Source organism: Lampetra planeri, chromosome 12, assembly GCF_965212315.1.
Source record: "Lampetra planeri chromosome 12, kcLamPlan1.2.h2, whole genome shotgun sequence".
Taxonomy (NCBI): Eukaryota; Metazoa; Chordata; class Hyperoartia; order Petromyzontiformes; family Petromyzontidae; genus Lampetra; species Lampetra planeri.
In genome coordinates this window covers 3,216,448-3,237,002 of record NC_136118.1, presented here as the reverse complement: position 1 = coordinate 3,237,002, position 20,555 = coordinate 3,216,448, and the positions used below count along the sequence as shown (strand labels likewise).

Below are 20,555 nucleotides of genomic sequence, written 5' to 3'. Positions count from 1 at the left end.
TCCCGTTTCATTTTCTCTTTACTGTACCGCTTTTAAAGAACACAATGTCAGTGCACGCAAACATCAAAAAACTTCGGCAGAAATGTAAAGCAGCAGCAGCAGAAGAAGTCGTCGTCGTCGTCGGCGGCGGCGGCAAAGAATTATGGCACATCAAAACGAAATGGGAAAGCTTCCTAACAACAACAAAACAAGTTTCACTTTTCAATTCGTCACCGTCGTCAGCTTGGCTCCACCTCGGCGAAAGCTCCAGGCGCGGGCGGGCGGGAGGGCGGGTGGGCAGGCGGCGGTCCCGCCGTTTCGAAATTTGCAACGAGGACGACGGCGCGGCCGTCGTTTTGGAAACGCGCGCGCGAGGAGCGATGGGAGAGAGATTGCGGCCGCGCGCATCGGGGGGGCCGCGACACCACGGAATGGGCGAGGGAGTGGAGGGGGGGGGGGCAAGAACCTGGTGGGAGAGATGCAGCCGCAACTTAAAAACAACGGGACGCGTCGCGCGCGCGCAGGACGAGGTGGCAAATCACAACCCCTTATAAACACATCGGCAAATCACAACCCCTTATAGCACACACCGCCGAAAGCTTCATTCAATGAATCGGCCTTTGCCTTGAATGGGTTTTTTTGTTGTTGCAACAAACAACATAACTGTAGCAAAACCAGCTTCTAATCAAGACACTTGGCATCATGGTTGTGACAGGTTACCTACTTTATATAATTACATTTTTCAAAATTATTGGCCCGTTCAGTGAAGTACGAAACCGTAAATTGACTACATTCACACGCCTGTTCAACCGAATGACGCGCCTAACCTCAAGAGAGTTATTCAGATGTTTTAATGCAGCTTTCTTGTTTTTGCAAGCGAAGACTTAAGAGACAGTGCTACTACCCAGCCCGCCCTTTCCAACGTTTTAGAATTCTAATAAGCAGACGTCGAAATCAACTTCACAAACTCACAACAGTCAACAATCTAGAAATTTAACACCAACACACATCCGCCCGAATCTCACTGCCTAGAAATGAGAGGAAATTAAATCAAAGCCACAATGTGCAAACCTATCGACTCTGTTGTACACCATGGCTAGACAAATTCCTGCAATCGTTTTTAACCTTCTGGATTTTTTTTTGTTAACGTTATCTTTCATATAAAATGCTCACAAATTTGAAATCACACACATAAATCCGACCAAATTGGTTCAAAACCAATTAACGTTTACAGTGTTATGAAAAGTACTTACAAAATCGGTGCTGGGGGAGGGGGGGGAGTTGGTGGAGGTTTGGTCGGGAAGTGTGTTTTACAAACCGGGGGGAGGGGGGGGGCACCACCAACACGTGAACCGGACTTTGCGTGAACGACAAACGCGCGTGTTCACAAAATGGACCAGCCATTCGACGAGTGCACGCTTGGCGCTTTCCAAGTACGGCCTCCTATTATGGGTTTTTTCACCGCCGTGTGTTTTTCTTCGATGGTGCAGCACGAGGAGCATCAACGGAGGAACGCGCGACTCAACGATGTTAGGCGCGAGGGAAGAAAAGAGACCAACGTTTGAACAGAATAAATAAACTGTGCATTGTTTTTTCTCTTCGAGTGAACAGCACTTGGCGTGAGACCACACTGTTAAATTGTACGATTTTAGCCCTTTTCAGGAATTTTACCCTGACACGGTGGGGGGGGGGGGGGGGGAGCGTTAATGAATACCGATGTTGAAAAACAAATCTAACGTTTTACATTTTCATTTTTTTTTACATTCGCGCAAAGCTGCAGCTTTTTGCCAATTCAAGTCAAGTCCGTTGCCATAGCAATGCCATAGCAACATGCTCAACCCACGTCAGGCGGTCATTTAAAAAAAAAATGCGTTCCGGTCATGAGGCAAAAAGGATTCCATTCCACACACACACAAACCAAAAAGAACCATTCCACACACACACAAACCAAAAAAAACCATTCCACACACACACAAACCAAAAAAAAACAGGTATCTAGTGAAATAAGCTGCCACTATACAAAGAGACGTTATTTACATAGAATGTACAAGGGACACACCGAGATTTACACAAAAGCAGTAGTGTATCCTACTGAGTGCACATGTTTCTTCTCGTCTAGACGCAGGCCCTTTTGGTTGTGCTTTAGGGAAACGAGATCACCGCTAAGAGCGAGGGGGGGGGGCTTCGGGTAACGAGTCAAGGGACAAAAGTAAGCGAGCGCATCGCGGCGTACCAAATTAATTTCCACGTCAATTGCCGGCGACTTGATTAATCAGGGTGCCCAAAACCACACGGCCCGCACAAGCACCAGGCAACGTTTCGACAACGCGGGCGTAAGCCAGTCCGAGGCACGGCCAGGTTCGGGGCACGACAGCCATCGCTTTCACTCGGGGGGCGGGGGGGGGGCAACGTGCAAAACCGCGCGCCTCACACCAACCACAGGAGCCGTCAAATATTACAGCGACCTGCCCCGCACACCACGCAGCCTCGTTACTCGCGACTTTCGACCCACGCCGCTCGACCGCCCGCGTACTCCTCTGGAAAGCAACAAAAACGCACGCCGGGTGGCGTTTGTAACGCCAACAACTTCCCCCCCCCCCCACCACCCACAGCGCTGCCCACTAATATTTCATGCGGTCAAGGCCGCCAAAACACCCGCCACCCGCCATCGCTCAGGTTCAGGTAAGTGCAATTAATTATTAAGCTACCGTGTGCTTAACAGAGAGTAAGGGAGGAGGTCGAGTGGGCTGGCGGAAAAGAGGGAGGTGTGTGGTTTCAATTTCAGCTACGCTTGGGGCATTTCTCACACACGCACAGCACGTACGGCGAAAAAACAGCAGTGTCCAAAGCGGACACAAGCATTTGTTTTCGAAGCCAAAGAAGAAGAGAATCGACACAAACTGCAGAGTAAACACCAAGAGAGAAGGCCTTCGGGTTTTTTTTTTTACAAAATACACTTGTTGGCATGCCTATACTATTGTACAAAGCAGTCTTTGTGCCATGGAAAAAGGCCAACATTCAAGTGGCAGTATTTGTCCTCTGGTCTGAAACCACGGTGGATGAGAGGACGGCTACTAAAATGTGTGTTTTTTTTTTACGATTTACAATGGTGGAGCATTTGTGTGTAAAATAAAAGAAAGAAAAAGGAACGCCTCAAACGGACAGGGACTAGACGTCGCCACTCTTTTGAGACTGCCGCGTCGTAGAGCGTTTCCGCCCCAAGTGGCGGCACCCAAAGCTAAACGGACGACGGCCGCGTGAAACCGCGTCGTCGGTTCCACACGTTGCGTACAAAACGAAAAACAATTAAACGGTTCTGAGGGGAGAGAAGTTCTTCACAGCATGCGCACTCACAGCAGCCACCAGGCAGGCCGCTCCCATTCGCAACGAGATGCTTTTGCCCCCTGCCTGTACCCAGAAGCTCGTGTCCATCCGTCCGTCCTAGAGATGGCTTTGTCCGGTCCGTTATGCGCGCACACATGCGCGTGCTTAGTCGCCGTATGTAACGCACCCTTGGGTTGCTTTGGCCACGTGTTGAACACAGCTGAGCTTGTAAACTATATGGTGAAATGGGAACACACAACCCTATAAAAAGATTTGTAAACTACGATTCAATTTAAGAGCCATGTACCCCCCCCTCCCTGCCCGCCCCAAATAGTTTTCACAGAAAGGCATTTCTTTAAAAAATACTCGAGTGTTCACATTTTTGTTGTTATTGTTTTCAAAGATCCGTTGGCAAATTGTGTTCACCATGCATCGGCATCATAATACAAATGTGCACGGCCGAGTGTTTTTTTTTTAATACTATTTCTGAGCTCGCGGTTGCAACGTCAGGGTCTGAGCATCGGCGCCAGGCATTCAAATCGGCGCAGTTTCCTTCTCGCTCGGCTATAGACCCTTGTCTGAAGTGCGACACATGCAGAGGAAGTCTTTAAAGTGTCGACGTGCACATTACACAACTATGAACACCAGTAAAACACGCGCTACGTCCGCCGCCTCACTCAAACCAGCGCCAGCGTCTACATTTTTAGAAAGGAAATTAAAATAAAATAAACACGGAGGCCGCGGTGGCCATCCAAACCCAAGCGAAGATGCTTGGGCATTATATTTACATCACAGGCAAATGTTGGCAATTTCCGTCAAAAAAACCCCGCGCTATCCACAAACTGCCTACGCAAAAAAATAAACAAAAACGTGTAAACTCCACCACCCGCCAAGAGTTGTCGATCACTAGTGTAGTCGGGGAGGTTTTAGAAACACGAGGTTTAAGCGCTTTGATCACACGGACCCCGAGTAGAAAAGGAATAGGGTCGCGAGTGTTGGAGAGGAGAAGTCTGAGAACGAGGGGGCAGAGCCTCTCTCGTGAGGTTCGACCGTTCCCGTGCTGGGCGCGACCGTTCCCCGCTGCCCGTACCGCACCCATCCTCTCCCCCCGTGTCACGCAGTATCAACGGCGTGCACAGCTCCCACCCGGAACTCCCTCCCGGCACGCTACGGGAAGCAACTCTCCGCGCTGCGAGCAGCCGAGCCAATCCACCGCCAGGGCGGACGGGCTCGGAGGACGAGCGCAGCGTGTAATTTTATAATTCCCATCGATTTATCGTCCTTCCCCCTCCATGCGTGCGCCGCTATTGACGTCTCCACGTCCGCTGACCATTCAAATCGACGTGTTTTTGTCACGGCCCATCTAAATGGGAGCAGCGTCAACGCAACTACGCTCGCCGGAAGGTCACATTAACTTGTTTAATCGTGAACCTTGCCAAAGGATTACAATCAGAACCTCGGTACGAAGGGACACGGGACTGGTGCCCCATGCACGTGTCCAGCCCTTTGTTAATCCACTGCTGGATGAGGGCCTCCCCACGTCGTGCGGGCCGTGGGGAGTTTGTTGGCCACACTTCACCGCGCTGGTCAGTACTGCGGCATACTCTAAACGGTACAACTCGGTCCACTGGGTTGATCGCGCGATGCCATCAGCCGACTGGCCGCTGATCGCACCCAGTAGCGAGATCCCATTTCGCGCCGCCATTGCGTCGGCGCGACGGCTGTCAGAACGCAGAACCATCGACACCGTTGACTGCCGCGCGCCGCTGCCTTGTTTGTTTATTTATTTATCGTTGGCCCGGGGGAGGGAGAGCGGCGACAGCGAAGTCGGCGGTGGCGACGGCGAAGTCGGCGGTGGCGCCAGCGAACCTCTCACAGCACGGTGGAGGAGGAGGTAGAGAGCGGCATCGTCGGAGAGCTCCAGAAACACCAGCGGCGGCGCGCGCTCGCAGGCTTGGCCAGCAGCTGCTCCTCGCGGTCGCGCTCCTTGCGCGCCCGCTGGTGGTGGTCGTCCTCCTTCAGGTACCACACGGGCGGCCAGCGGTGCCGTGCAAAGTACGCCTGGTTCTCTGCGTTGCGCGCACGGACAAGTTCCAGCATGGGAGCCGGCGAATATGTATATATATATTCCCCGTTTTGACTTTCACAATTTTATCCGAATCCATTTGGAACTTTCGCAGAGCACCGCAGCGTTTCGAGTCTAGGGAACGGCCCGCGAAAGCAGATGTCACAGAGCTACCTCCGAGATGCTTTCAAGTGACCCCTGATTCAAAACGGTAGGGGGCAGAACTTTCCCAAGCCTTCCCCCCAAACCCCCTTCTTCCCGAGAGTAATGTTCATTGTAAAACAGTCAAACTAACATATTGAGAGCTCCAATTGAATTTCTACAAATGCAGTGCAGAACTAAATTTGATGCAATGGTGTTTTTCTTGTCAATATTGAATGGGCTGAGACCTTCAAATCCGCACTCAAGGGCCCAGTAATGCCAGCTCAGCGCAATGGCCTCCGAGTTACCCAGCCAACCTCCTACTTAAAGTAAATGTTAAAAAAAAAACCTCAAACCATTCATCCGAGGCAGATCTAAGTGCACTTGAGATGGGCGTAGCGGTGCGTGCCTGTCATTGGAGGCAAGGGGGTTGGTGAACCGTGCTGATTTGTGCAATTCAATAAAATGCTTTTTTTGGGCTGGATGGTGACAGCATAGCAAGTGAACTTTATACCCGTGTATGAGAAGTCGGTGTTTTCCGGATAATCTGGTTTTCCTTCCCATGTGCAAAAACCCCATCTAAAACCAGGACACTCGCGAAAAAGTGTCTTGAGATTCCATAGTTTCGTTAATAAATGGAATCATTAGGTTACAAGCAATAAAATGTTGCGAGTGCATGAAAACAATTTGGAGACCACGAATAAAATATGATTTAAAAAATCTAAAGATCTCAGAACATAGGTTCACAATGCAGATTATGAAAAACACCATAAATAAAAACACATTCAGACAAATATCCCCCTATGGTCGTACAAACTAAAGGGGCAAGTGCACTGGGGAGACAAAGATGGGGTCACCGTGCTCATAGCGCACGGCCACTAACCAGTCCGCTACCGCTCCCCGTGGTGCACGTATCTAACGTACACATGCACACATCCACGACATCATACAGTGCACGAGGTCGTACAGCGACCGATCGCAGCCGGTCCCTTCAGCCCGACGCCACGGTCAAGCCGAGCCCGCCGACCCGAGGTCAGAGTGTGCAGAGCACGCACCCACGCACATATTCACACGCATGCACGCAAGTATCCACACGCACACACACATAAAGACAAAGATCCCCCGTGTAGCCTTAACAGACTGGAGGGGCAAGTGCTGTTAGGGAGCACCTATAAAGGCCGACACGGCACACGAGGGGGTGGGTGGCCAACACCACGCCCGGTCGACTTTGTCTCCCTAGTGGCGATGTTTACACATCGCACCAGGTACTCATTTGAGGCTGAGTCGACCTAGGGGAGGCCCAGGACCGGTTCAGATAATCGTCACTGGTGTTGGCCGTGAGCGGGAATCAAACCCGGGTAGCCAGGTTCATAGCGCAGCGCGCTAGCCGCTATGCTACCGCACCCCACACGCATGCACGCATGCAAACATTTAATTTTTCTGGGGCTACTTTAGCATGTTCTGTTAGAACATATTAATTATGGAGGGCGCAGAATAAAAATTAGCGGGTGGTGGCCATGGTGTGCGCGCGCGTGTGTGTGTGCGCGTGTATGCAGAGCGGTAGTGCAGTGGTTAGCATACTGTGCTACGAACCCGGCAATCCAGAATTCAATTCCTGCTTATGGCCAACACAAGTGACGAATGATAATTATCTGAACTGGCCATGGGCTTGCCCGAGGTCGACTCATCCTGAAATGAGTACCTAGTATGATGTGTAAACATCGCCACGGAGGAGACAAAGGCATCTCACGTGCCTCATCAGCCTTCATAGGTCCTCGCTAACAACACTTGCCCAACAGTTAAGGCTATATGGGGGAATCTTTGTCTTGTCCATAAGTGTGTGTAAGTGTGTGTAAGTGTGTGTAAGTATAGAGTGTGTTCACTGATCCCATTCCAGCTTTGCAGGGCGTGGTGGTAGCTACCCACCTCCTCGTGTGCCAGGCCTGCCTTCATTTGGTGCTCGCTAACAGCACATTCCCCAACAGTCTATTAAAGCTATACGGGGGGGGGGGGAATCTTTGAATTTGTCTTTGTGTGAGATACCTGCTGCCATGGCCCGCATCTCCTTGGGGAACTTGCGACACACGCTGTTGTAGTTGGTACAGATGTGGTGCTGGCACCACGCAGCCAGCTGCTTGGCGTTGTGGAACTGCCCGGGCGAACGGCATAGGGGTGGGGGTGGGGCCCACAATCAAGCGATCAAGCGTGCCGTGTGGTACCATGATGGGAAGCCACAGCCAGACATCCATCGCCTCCGAATCCATTTTAAAAAGCAACAGACATATTTGTAACCGTATTTGTTGAGATTGCAAAGCCATTCGATGGCGCCCGATGGGATTCCATTTGTGTCGAGAAGCTAATAATGGTTTACATTTAAATGAAATAACAATTTACAGGCCTGTATTAATCCACTGTAGGAGGAAAGCCTCCACACACCACTCGGTCACCATATTGTCACCACACTGGTTCGTGCGGGTTGGTAAATGAGCGCCCAGGACCCATCTTCTTGGTTCTTTCGGTAAAGTCACGTAGAAGGGAAATAATAAAATAAGAAAAATGAAACATAATAAAATACAATTCTTACGACGTTTCGGCCACAACGCAAGCAGCCGTCCTCAGGTGAAAAACAGGGCTTGTCGGAAAGACAGCGTCCATTCAGACGCTGTCTTTCCGACAGACCGTCCATTCAGACGCTGTCTTTCCGACAGACCTGTTCTCCACATGAGGACGGCTGCTTGCATTGTGGCCGAAACGTCGTGAGAATTGTATTTTATTATGTTTTATTTTTATTATTTTATTATTTCCCTTCTACGTGACTTTACCGAAAGAACCAAGAAGATGAATCCCTGCAGTCACCAAAGCTTTAAATCGCCCAGGACCCGTTTGGGATATTGCTCGCCACCGATGCAAGCCGTGCCTGGGAAATCAATCTCCGAATTAATAGGTCAAGGCGCCAAACCACTGCACCACCGCTTACCCCACATATCTCTCTTTAGCTAAGTTACTTATCTACGTTTTAAAAATGTAATATTCCGAACCTAATAAAAAAAGGCACATGTCCGTGTATTAGTATTCATGCACATGGCAAGCAGCCGGAGGAATCCATTGCCAATATTGGTAGTCATATGATCGCAGTTGTACACATACTGCAGTATCATTATTATACGACCAAACCTGCGCATATTATCAGTCCGAGGATCGATTATTTACAATGACAGTTCGTAATAAGTTAAATAAACATTTTTCTTTTGCACATTGATTTCCATTGTTGCCAGTTTGTCGTCATTATATATTTATTTATCCATCACAGCCTCGTAAAACGATAACAACCTGCCTGGCCCAGCAAACAATTCCGAGCACAAGTCCCGTCAAGGCATCGTCATCATCATTATCATCGGCAGCGGCGGCAGCAGTAAAAGCCTTGAGCAGTAACACATGGGTGGCCACAGACAGCACTCCAGGAAGGACTGCCATCTGTGCCACGCATTTTGCCCAAGCGCCTCCGGGTCGTTTGAGAAACGCTGCTAAGCAGCCCCCCTAGCATCGATGAACAGAGCACCCTGGGGGCTCATGGGAATTACCGCAGAGGCCTGGTGTTGGAGTTTTGGATAGCGGGCTTTGCCGGGATTATTGTAAAAATAAGCGCTCATTCATAAATAGCAGACGTTACGTAAAGCCGTGCCGCTGCTAAACCGCTTACCGTCCGCGGCGTGACAGTGGAGGCAACGCGTACACACAGCTACTTATTTATTCAATTATCCAGAATGAAAATTAGCCAGGATAAACTGCGAGCGCTACAAATTAGCCCGCTCCAAGAGATTACGCAAGCGCGAGGAAAGGAGGTAAGGGGGCAGAGGCGTTCACTGGCACGCAGGAGGCACCCGTTGATTTTTGTTCACGTCGATGAGATTCAAACGGGGACTAAAATAGGCAGCAGGCTCACCTGCGCTTGCTCAAGATAGCATATCGCCTCCTCGTCGATGTCCACGCCTCTCTGCAGGTTCTCCGTCAGCCGCTGAACCGCGTGCTGCTCTGTTGTGTGGAGGGGAGGATGGCGACACAGAGGCGGCGCGAGTGGTGGTTTGTGAAAATGCTAAAGTCAAACATTTTTTCAGGCTGCGGAGCTGAACTTAAAGGGGTTATTAGGACAACGCATTGGGGGGGGGGGGGTGGTTACCTCCTCCACAGATGGGGGAAGCAAGGAGTCATCCATCGCTGCAGTGAAGTGGCATCCATCACTACCCAGATCACCCTTGCAAATCAGACTATTCTGGCCTCTGAGTTCTCACCTAGTTGAGCAAATGCACTTGGAGCTCACATCACAATGGTGTTGAATAGCATTGGTCTCTATGCTAGTCTATGGGTCTCTTTCGGAGTCCATGGGTCTATTGGTCTAAGTGAAGTGCAAGCCATCACTCGCATCACCGATCATTGCCCCACACACATACGCCTTTGTAGGAGGTACAAAATTCAGTTTCATTTATTAGGTATAGCCCTGTGAGCCATGCGGCTCTTGACTCGGGTGCAACCACAACACAACAAAAACATGAACGAAGAACACCTTAAAGTGACTACGCGCAACAGAAAAATGCAAGAAAAAACGGAAAAATCCGGGAAAAAATGAATCCATCTGGTGCTCCCAGACGCCATTGAATCGCTTCTCCGCACGCAACGTACACGGTTATAAATTTGGCGAAGGTGATAGACTAATCTAGTGAGATTTACGATTATAATTAATGAAAGTGTACGATGCTATATTCTTGGTTCTTTCGGTAAAGTCACGTAGGTAAATAAAATAAAAATTTTTTAAATAATCCCTTGTCACAATCAGCTCTTTTGCCTACTTCAGCGATTTTCTTGCTGTGGTTGTCACCACCTGATGACGGACGCTTGTGTTGCGCCCGAAACGTCGTGATTTACATTAAAAACAAATGTTTTACGTGACTTTACCGAAAAAACCAAGAATATGGATCCTTGCAGTCACGAAAACTTCAAATCTGGAATGTACAATGCTATATTGGGGGATTCAAAAGTAACTGGTTGAGACAACAGGAGCGTTTAACAAAACGACATCACCTTAATTTGTCTTCATTTGGCACCGCACAGTGCTAAAGTTGAACAAGTGCGCACCCACTGAGAGTTATCAGTTTTCATAACAGAATGTTTAATTACGCCGTGTTACAGCGACTACGTTCCAAGTCTCTACAGCAATGCAGCTGCTGCTGTGAAGCAAGCACGTCATCCTCTATCCCCCAGCACTGCACGAGCAAAACAAACAAAAACAAAAATCTCCCCGACTGGGAATGATCAGTTTAAGTCGGGGTCACGTTCCCAGAAAACACGACTTAAACTGATTCGATGTCAACTGATCAACTATTTCCCATGCGAATTAACGAAAGTACAAAAGATACGTTCCAGCGTTTCAATACTCCACGTGTAAAGTCTTAATATTTCACAAATTATACAATTTAATGAGGAAGAATAACACTAAATAATAGAGGGAAGTAAGCACAATATATTTTTTTAGTTTTCATTCTTTGACTCGCCTTTTGCCCGTCCAAGGACGGGTGTATTTCAGTAAACATGAAACTTGCAAGCTAAAAGCAGACCGCGACGTGATATCCATTGCATCAATTCGTGTGCAATTTGTAAGGGCGCGGTGACACAGACTTATTTTATTTAAAGGTTATAATCCCTTGTTCATCACGACGTTCTTTTTACTTTGATGTCTCAACAGCGCTACGGAGATCGCGTGACGCGAGGGTTCTGCCTTTGTAGTGAGGGTTGTAAGTTGACGCTGAGGAGGGGGGAGGAGGCGTCTCGCCCCCCCATGTGGAGTGACGTCACCCGCTAATTATTATGAATGGGGGGAGGGGGTGTCCATTTTTAAGATGTCACCTGTTCATGATTATTAATGAGGGGGGCTGGCCGACGTGGAGTGACGTCACGCACGGGACACACAGACATTCTTGGCTCATTATAGTAGTAAATACTGGCAGAGTACGATATATATTTACACACAAATACAAATTTTATATTACATAAAACAATAAAATAAGATACATGATAGGTATTTATAGTTTCATAGGTACATGAATATTTACAAAGGGTGTATTGGGCTCACATTTACATTGGGAGCGATGTGGCTTGAGCGAGTCGAGGTGGTGGAGAGGTGAGTGGTGGAGGCAGACATGGGCGAATGACAACAACAAATGACGCAGCGGCTCAAACTCGTTAAGGAGATCGCGTGACGTGGCTGAGCTACTTACAAGTGAAAATGACGACGTAAAACTGACGGACGACTTAAACTGAGAATAATATTCCCTATTTGCCAACGATGTGAAAATGATGAGATGTAAACTGATATGACGTAAAACTGATCATTTCCGGTAAAGCATTAACAGACTGTTGGGGCAAGCGCTGTTAGAGAGCACCTGTGAAGGCCGGCACGGTACACGACGGAAAGGTGGTCAAGCACCATGCCCAACCACCTTTGTTTCCCCAGTGGCCATGTTTACACACCGCAGCAGGTCCTCTGCAACAGCCACTTGACCAATACACACGCACAACTCTCAAAACACCCAACACCCCCCCCCATTGAGATTTCGACTTGCAAACGGTGCATGTCAATCCACTATTGGATGAGGAGGAGCCGTGCGGATCCAATGCCTCTCACCTGTAAGGCTGATGAGGCGGGGCAGACAGAGGCGGTTTGCCAGAGCGATGAGCTCCATGGGGTTGAGGTCGGCAGGTGGCGAGATCTGGTTTGTGTAGAGGAACTCAAGCACCACCTTCATGCACGCCTGGCTCGTCCCCGGGAAGACCACCTACCGCACGGCACAGCAACCACGGCGCCAGAGTTAGCCGGCTTGCGCTGACCGCCCGTACAGCAACCACGGCAGTGTTGAACCGGCTTTTGCCGACCTTCCACACGGCAACCACGACACCAGAGTTCGCCGGTGTCGTCTGACCCTTCCAAGCGGGAAGAATAAAAAAAAAAGTTGACCGGCTAGCACAGGACTGCTGCTACCATGCTACCCGGATTCCCAATAAAAGCCTCGAGATGCGAAGTGACGAGCTCGAATCCCAGCCAGGGTTGTCTCTGCCGGCATTCACCACCACCACCATGTGATTCGTTATCATCGTGGTCATCATGACTATCATTGTCGTGCTCATCATGACCACCACCATCAAAACCATGAACAATCACCGTTATCATCATCATCCCCTACCACCACCACCACCACCAAAAACTGTGGGGAAAGTAAACAGTGGGTATGTGATCATCACCGCTTGGTGTGAGTAAACAGTGGCAGTCCTGCAAATAGCCTGGTCCCTGTGACCAGAACATGGAATTTCCACCCATGTTTCATTCTTTCCAAAGAAGCCCGTCCCATGCCAGCGCGCCAGGATGTCGACGCTTTATGAAAGTCTGCACACGACACAGACCCATTTCCTCCTCTGACGACGACAGCACAAGGGCCAAATTGCCTCCAACGGCTTTACCATGGCACGGACACTTCTCGTGGCGCACGGGCCCGACGGCGCGGACGTGCAGCCACTCACGTGTCACCCCCCCCCCCCCGTCACATCATGGATGTTTAACTGCTCATGCCACGCATTAAGAACTGGCGGGGGTGGTAAAGGTCACGGCGGCGGCGCAAGCTGGGTCGTCGCCGGCGCGCCCTCCCTCCTTGTTTGTTTACAAAACACGGCGCAACGCGAATTGGGGCCATAGAGCACCCTTCCCTGGGTGCTGCCCACGGGTGCGGGGTAACATCATGAGCAGCAATCAGCGCAGTAAACCCACGGTTCAAGGAGAAGCCAAACATCGCCGTCTCGCACACCGTTTGTGCAACAGAGATACGACGCACGACGGAACACGCCGGCGTTTCTCTCTTGTACAACGCGCTGCCATGTACTCACAAACTGGCATCTCTCTCTCTTATACAGCACACCGTCATTCTTTATTTAATTTTGTTGTTGTTGAAAATGCATTCATAGTCAATGCCAAGAAACAAGAGGACAATGATTGATCGAGGCAACTTCACAGCACTTTCTAACACTCAGTTGGTTACGTTACAAAAACCTCGCGACGAATGCGAAACTACGGCCTAACTACTACAAAACTATTTTCTCAATAGACATCTGTGCTTGCTTGTATGTTTTTGCTGTCGTTTTCGGTGACCTAAACAGTTACGCAAGTGCGGACAAAACAAGGGTATGGTTAATGAGTTACAATGGGTTGAGTCAACAAACAACTTGAAAAAAACCCCTAAAAGTAATTATATTGCGCGAATTTTGCCAACTTGGTTATGTTAGTTTGACCTTATTTCTCCCGCGTGTGTGTTGTTTTGTTTAAACAGCTGACCGTGCAGTGGATGCGATTCAAGTCGCTCTATGTGTCCCAACATAAAAAGCACACACACACAAAGCCTGACAAAGAACCAGTGAAAATTTGCCACCACCCGCCCGTACCTGGGTTTACACGAGCAGGTAAACGATCGATTTAACCCAGAACGGAATAACAAAACAGTGTGCAAGTCGAATCGCGCATGTACGAAGCCTATTTTCCCATAGGCAAGCGGGTTTATAAGGGTGGTGCTTTACCGAAGAAAAAATTAAGTATCACTTAATGTCACTACTTTAACGCTGGATTTACGAAATACGTATAAATGTTGTACTTAATAATGATATTACTAACACGACAAAAATTACTTAACAAGGAGTAACTTCAGGGTTTTCTTGAATGCTTCCGTGGACTGCTTACATTAGCAGCAGCACAATGCAAACCTCGCTGATCTCGTCAAGGAAAATAAACCATCACGCCAACTACGGTCATCCTCCCAGCGGCTTTTGGCGAGCCATCGAACAAAGATGGGCACCGCATCGCGCGCTTTCAGATGCGCTTCTGCAGCCGTCTGGAACGCTTTTCTTTCCGATATTAGGAAGCCACTGGATCTATGCACTTTCAATTCTAGATTGAAAATGTATTTCTTTAGAACTGCTTTTTGTGTTTAATTCGTTGTCCTTCCCTGCACGATTGGCTACGTACAGTCCGTGACACTGGGCATTGCCATGACGCGGTGACGCCATCAGATTTGTTTTTTTTTGGAAATAATTGTTGAACAATTTTTTGTGGTATTTTCTTGAGCACGTAATTGTGAAACGCATTGCGTAAATATGAAATAGGTCCCCAAAATATGAATCGCATAACTGCGAATTTGCGTTATGGAGGAGGAGGGAGGCGCGTTACGCAAGGGACTCATGTACAGTAAGTCCCCGGATTGTGGAAGACCCCGACTTATGGAAATCCGACCTTACAGAAATGCTCCCATAAATCATGTAAAAAAATTCAATATGCGGACACTTTTGTGCTAGTTACGTAAGCGCAAGTAGTGCAACGCGGTGAGGTTGTGTGGATGAATACCACGGAGCGAGACTTAAGGCGCCTCTTGCGCCACAAAAACGCCACCTTCACCGAGCCAGCTTCACCAGGATTAAGGCAAATGTAATATTTTGTAGCGTTACATAATGCTTTTCCTTTTGTAGCATTACGTACTTGTTTGTTTCTATGCTCAGAACTATATCTCCCCCCCCCCATGTTTCTATTGCTAGTTGTCTTCATTTTAAGTTTATTTCATGAGTTATTTTTCATATGTACTCTCATTAGACCTCCTTTGCCAGTACCAAAATATAATAATATGGTTTTTCCCCTTTTTTCTGGCAACAAAACTGAAACCGTTTTACAAGGATTCATGTCTGCATTAACCACAATACTTGCAGTCAAAATATCAGTGTGTTTTTTGTTTGCATTTTGACTGCACGTATTGTGGTTAATGCAGACATGAATCCTTGTAAAAAGGTTTCAGTTTTGTTGCCAGAAAAAAGGGGGAAAACCCTATTATTATTGTATGTACTTTATTTAACACAATTACATTTCGATTGCTCATGGTCTCAGCCAACAGCGATCAGAGAAGTCTCGACCTAGCCCAATGCATGCTAAACGCACATTCGGAAGTGACGGCTTTATGTTAACAATTAATATTAAAATGTTTCATGGTATTCATAAACAATTGGATGCAGTATGCAGTATATTTTCCATTCGTTTAATTATGGGCAGCGTTAGGGTAGATATTCGATTAAATTAATCGTAGGACGTGCAGAGCGTATGTATAGCGATACGAAACAGGCAGCAATAGAAAATGTATGACAGTGCGATCCAGTACTGAGAGAAAACTAATTAGTAATCTGGTAGGGGAGGCCCGAGTATTTCCGGCTATGGGGTTTTATCGTTGATTTTGGGGAGAAATTGTTCAGTTTCCGACATAAGGAAAATTCGGGTTAAGGATCGTTCTCAGGAAACTAACCCTTCCGTAAACCGAGGACTGTCTGTATTTAATAATATCAAGCATTCATGAAGTTAAATAAATCACGAAAATTTGTATATATTACATATGAACACAGGGACGAGCAGATGATGAAAATGTAACGTTGCAAAAAGCTTCGAAAACATAGCTGCTATAATTATTGCACGTCTGTAACGTATTACCGAGCGGACGTTCGGCAAGTATCGATTAGCGCCAGTCAGCCTTTTTTATTTTTTATTAAGGGGCACTTTTTTGGGAAGGCAACGAGATATTGACCGGCAAGCACATTTCCCAAGTGCTCATCTAAGTGGACAGGTCGGCTTTTTCAGCGGCCCAACGAGTTAAGACTTGCGCTGGGATTTCACTTTATTTCCCATATGAGTGTCCGCTTTATTGGTCGAACAGCAGATGCTGTCACGAGTCATTCCGAGCCGCTGACTCGAGCGAAACTCTTGCTTGTACGAGCACGGTACACATTTTGTTTGTTGTCCAGATTCAGTGTTTAACCGCATTAAATATGCCGCAGAGTGACAACAGGCCCCTGTTGTTGTAATCCCCTGCCGAACCTTTGCGGGCCTTGCCCGAGCTTTGCCGCGCCCGTAAGCACCCTTCTCTGCAGCAATGCGCTGGCTTGGCATCCAAACTTAATGCGGATGTTGTGCCATTTGCCTGACGAGGCAGTACGTCCCGCGCCCGACGATCGGTAACATTTTATGGGCTGCGTTGAAAATTTTACTTGTCAAGTCGGCAGAAATGCCAAAAAAGCCCCACGGCGTTATTTCGAAAATAAATTCTAGTAGAATTTTCACGAGGGCATCGCAGTGCACAGACTGTGCCCACCCACAGAGTGCTCACTCTTAAAATGTTTCTAAGACACACCTGGCAGGTTTCGTTTTAAAAATCGCCCGTGGCGATCAAGGAAAATAAGACGCGACCGGGAAAAACTCACCATGGGGCTGAAGCTCTCGACGAATGCGCCGCCAAACATCGCCGCCATCCAGTCGCAGCTGCAGATGAGGAGGGGACGGTGTGCAGACACCTCCCCGTCATCCGAACGGAACGCCACATCTGCACGATGGCACAAGGGAGAAGACCGATAACGGATTATGGGTCTGGCCAGGCAAACCTATGAGCCGAGCGCCAGATAGCTCCCGTGACTTCAGTTCAGTTCGTAATGACAGTAGCCACGTGACGCCTAAGCCACTTCAAAAATGAGCCCGAAACAACTTTGAAAATCATCAACGCAAGCATTTCTAGCTGCACTAATAAGCTACTGGAGGGGATTATTTTTAACGTGGAATCAATGTGCTGTCGATGTAAGGGCCTCTTTAATACTCGAACAACATGCACACTGTGATCACATGAGATATACGATGGAGAATCTATTATTGTGCTTCTTTATTTTGTACTTGTATTCTCCACAACGTTGCTAACGATTATGCCGTGATCATGCAGACTGCACCGTGTGTTGTGTGCATGCGTAACGAGGTGCGTGCAGGAATCGCATTCAGTGCGTTTAAAATTAGCCTTATTTTTATCTTTTGCTTAAACACCTATACATTTTTTTATAAAGGTGTGCGCGCGCGTGTGACCCACCAGAGGTATTTGAAAGTCCCAGCAAGGTAAAGCTTCCCCCCCACCCCTGCAGTGCGATAACAACATCTGCTCGTGTAAACAGACCGCCAGGGAGGTGTGTCACGTGAGCACACCCGCAGACTCAGTGGCGGCGGCGGCTGCGGCGGCGGCGGCGCAGCGTGGCGGATGGCGCACGTCATTGTCCATGAAAATGTTGTTTACGCGCTCGCAACGCAAACACGCCGCCACGGAAGCACACGACCGTAACGAACCCTGAAGCTGGCCAGAGACCCGTGGAAAAAACAGGCTCATGCTCCACGTGTTTGGGCGTGTTTTTCGGTCAGGCTTTTAACTCACTTCGACTTTTGACAAAGTAACGCAAAGCGAGTTTTCCCGACGCAAGCCGTGGAAGGCTACCGCCCCGCAGTTCCCGCTCGCTCCACCTCCTGCCGGACACGCGGCCTTCATAATTCAGCGGCCACATGAGGCCTGTCACTTAGAAGAGACCCGTAAACGTATGTATGTAATCATTTTTCCCCATACGTAGCCAACCGTGCTAATCGGAGGTGCGGGGGAAGGACAATAGACTAAACACGGAAAGCAGTTCTAAAGAAATTAGTTTTCAATCTAGATTTAAAAGTGCGTAGCTCCAGTGGCTTCCTAATATTGGAAAGAAGAGTGTTCCAGACGGCCGCAGAAGCACATCTGAAAGCGCAGGATGCGGTAACCGTCTTTGTTCGATGGCTAGCCAATAGCCGCTGCGAGGATGACCAGAGTTTGCGTGATGGTTTATGCTCCTTGACGAGAAAACGATAGTTATCCATCAATGAAAACATCTTCGCCGCACTAATCGACGTGTGCTTGAGTGGAAGATTTTCAACTGACAGACACAGTTTCTAATTAGCACGCCCGGTCATTTATGTCACTGCAAGGGGACACCATGTGTTCAGCCAGTAGACACGCTATTTATTTTATCATTATTTGACATCGGTGAGGTGCGTGTCACTTTGTGTTTGAAAATGTCATTTGACCGTCTGTTAGGAAACGGTTTCCCCCACCACCTGGCACGATTCCCCACGGTGGAGCAACCAAACGGCCACGAAGACCACACTCACCCGAGAAGGTCCCTTTGGCAAGGCACTCCTTGACGCGGTTCGAGCGGCGCAGGTGGAAGGCCTTGGTGATCTCCTGGTTCATGAAGCCCTCATCGTTGAGCAGGTTGGCCACCATCATGCGCAGGTCGAACACCTCCAGCAGCTCGGCGATGGTGGCGATCTGCAGCAGGTTGTCTCCACGCCTCGTGCCCACGACCGTTGCGCCACCGCCTCCTCCTCCTCCGCCGCCACCGCAACTGCTGCTGCTGCCACAAACGCCGCCAACGCCGCTGCCGCCACTGCCAAACCCACAGAATCCCAGCCCGCCGCTCTCGGGAACATCGAGCCGGCCAGTGTAGAGGTAGCGGAGCACGGCGAGGAAGGGACCAGGCTGCACCAGCAACGGGTCGAGGGTCACCACCGTCATGGGCCTACGCGCGCAATGGGAGACACGGAGCAGGTGAGAAATTGCCGTTATGACACAATCACCGTGTACAGTCCGGGACCAAGTCACTGTGGACACTAAGCAGGCTTTAAACGCCTGCTCACAACTCTGATTAGAGACTTCCCGGCGTTTGCAGGCTTAGCATGTCAGGTGGTGCATTATAAATTGTTTAATCCATCTGCTGAGAACTTTATTTACCCCTCCACGTATGTGTGTGTGTGTTTTCTCACTGGGTGCCCTATTCAAGCACCCGTTGATGGAATTGGCAAACCAAACAGCCACGACTGGCATCGTCCCCGCAGGCAGACTAACAAAGCCGCCACGCAACTCCCTTCGCAACGATTTGCGTTCCGCCATCTCCGCCACTGACCGTGCGGGCACGACATGCTGGGGGTCGTCCATGAGCTGCACGTGGACGCTGAGGAAGCCTCGGCCCCACTCCGCCAGGGAGCGACCGCCGGCCAGGTCGCAGCCGTCGCCGCCCCCACCCAGGAACGGCGCGCCGCCTTCGCCGTCGCGCGCCGCGTGACCCCCGCCCAGGCCTGCTGCCGAGCCGCTTAGCTTCAGCGTGCCGTCGCTTTTCGACGTGCGCAGGGTGGCCCGCGCTGTCGGTCAGGCGGAACGGCGAGAGGGCGGAGGCACGAAAGAAAATGTACGTTAAAGGGGGGGGGGGGGAGGGGGGCCCACCGCCGTGGGGTCTCTATTTTTCGCGGTCGTGTTGCACAGCTCTGCCGACGCGTTTAAATCGGTAATTTCCGTTCGCGATAAGCCACGGCGGGGATGTGCAATTTACTTATTGTCCTTTTTGTAACTTTTTTTATGACTTACCTCGCCCGGCGACGCACAGCCTGCGGCCATCCTGGGTGACATCCTCGTCGATGTCCAAACTAATGGCACGCTTCACCAGCTCCTTCTTCCGTTGGGTGCTGCCGACCTCTAATCTCCGCGGGTCGCAACCTGCAACATCCCAAGCCACGCCCTCTCCACCAATGGGTTCACCCGAGGACGCAGGCTCGTCCATTTGATCCCAATCCATGGTGAAGAGGTCGCAAAACTTTGGCGAGGAGGTGGCAAGGTAAACCTGTTTTGTGTCGTTTTAACCAACAAGAAGTTTAAGACGAAATCAAAGCTCTATAAGACATTGTCGGAATAATAATAATAATACGTGGGACAAACACGCACACACACATACACACATACATGCAAACGTGCAGCACGCATAAACTGTAAATTGGAAAGGTCACTGGAAATTCTGCCGAGCAGTGAGAGCATCCACAAGCCCAGACCAGAGATGCTAATAGCATGAATGACGAGATATAAAATGAAAGTATTATTATTCTTATCATTAAATGGGTGGGTTATTAAGTAACCCACTCGTATTGGCCATGTAAATAAATCGGTATAACCCAAGGTTGGCTACTTTAGGTGGGACCAATTTCTGCTCTGGCCCACGGACGATGATTGTGTAAACTGCCAGGAAGAATTTTAGTTACCTTTTCCACTTTCCCTCATATATAAAAGATAAATTGTAAAACCACACCTTAATTCATCAATGTCCTTTT

General features: G+C 49.1%; 1 protein-coding gene across 1 annotated transcript in view; it reads right to left on the bottom strand.

Moving 5' to 3' along the window:
* LOC144721524 (rho-related BTB domain-containing protein 1-like) overlaps positions 1-20,555 on the bottom strand; it is a 39,973-nt gene continuing 19,418 nt past the window's right edge. The window contains exons 6-13 of the mRNA XM_078599197.1: positions 19,822-20,074; positions 19,364-19,598; positions 18,570-18,979; positions 16,829-16,947; positions 12,186-12,336; positions 9,453-9,541; positions 7,553-7,658; positions 1-5,372 (exon numbers count right to left, since the gene is read on the bottom strand). Of these exons, the coding sequence (XP_078455323.1) occupies positions 5,176-5,372; positions 7,553-7,658; positions 9,453-9,541; positions 12,186-12,336; positions 16,829-16,947; positions 18,570-18,979; positions 19,364-19,598; positions 19,822-20,074 (1,560 nt within the window). The 3' untranslated portion in view covers positions 1-5,175. The remainder of the gene's footprint in view (positions 5,373-7,552; positions 7,659-9,452; positions 9,542-12,185; positions 12,337-16,828; positions 16,948-18,569; positions 18,980-19,363; positions 19,599-19,821; positions 20,075-20,555) is intronic.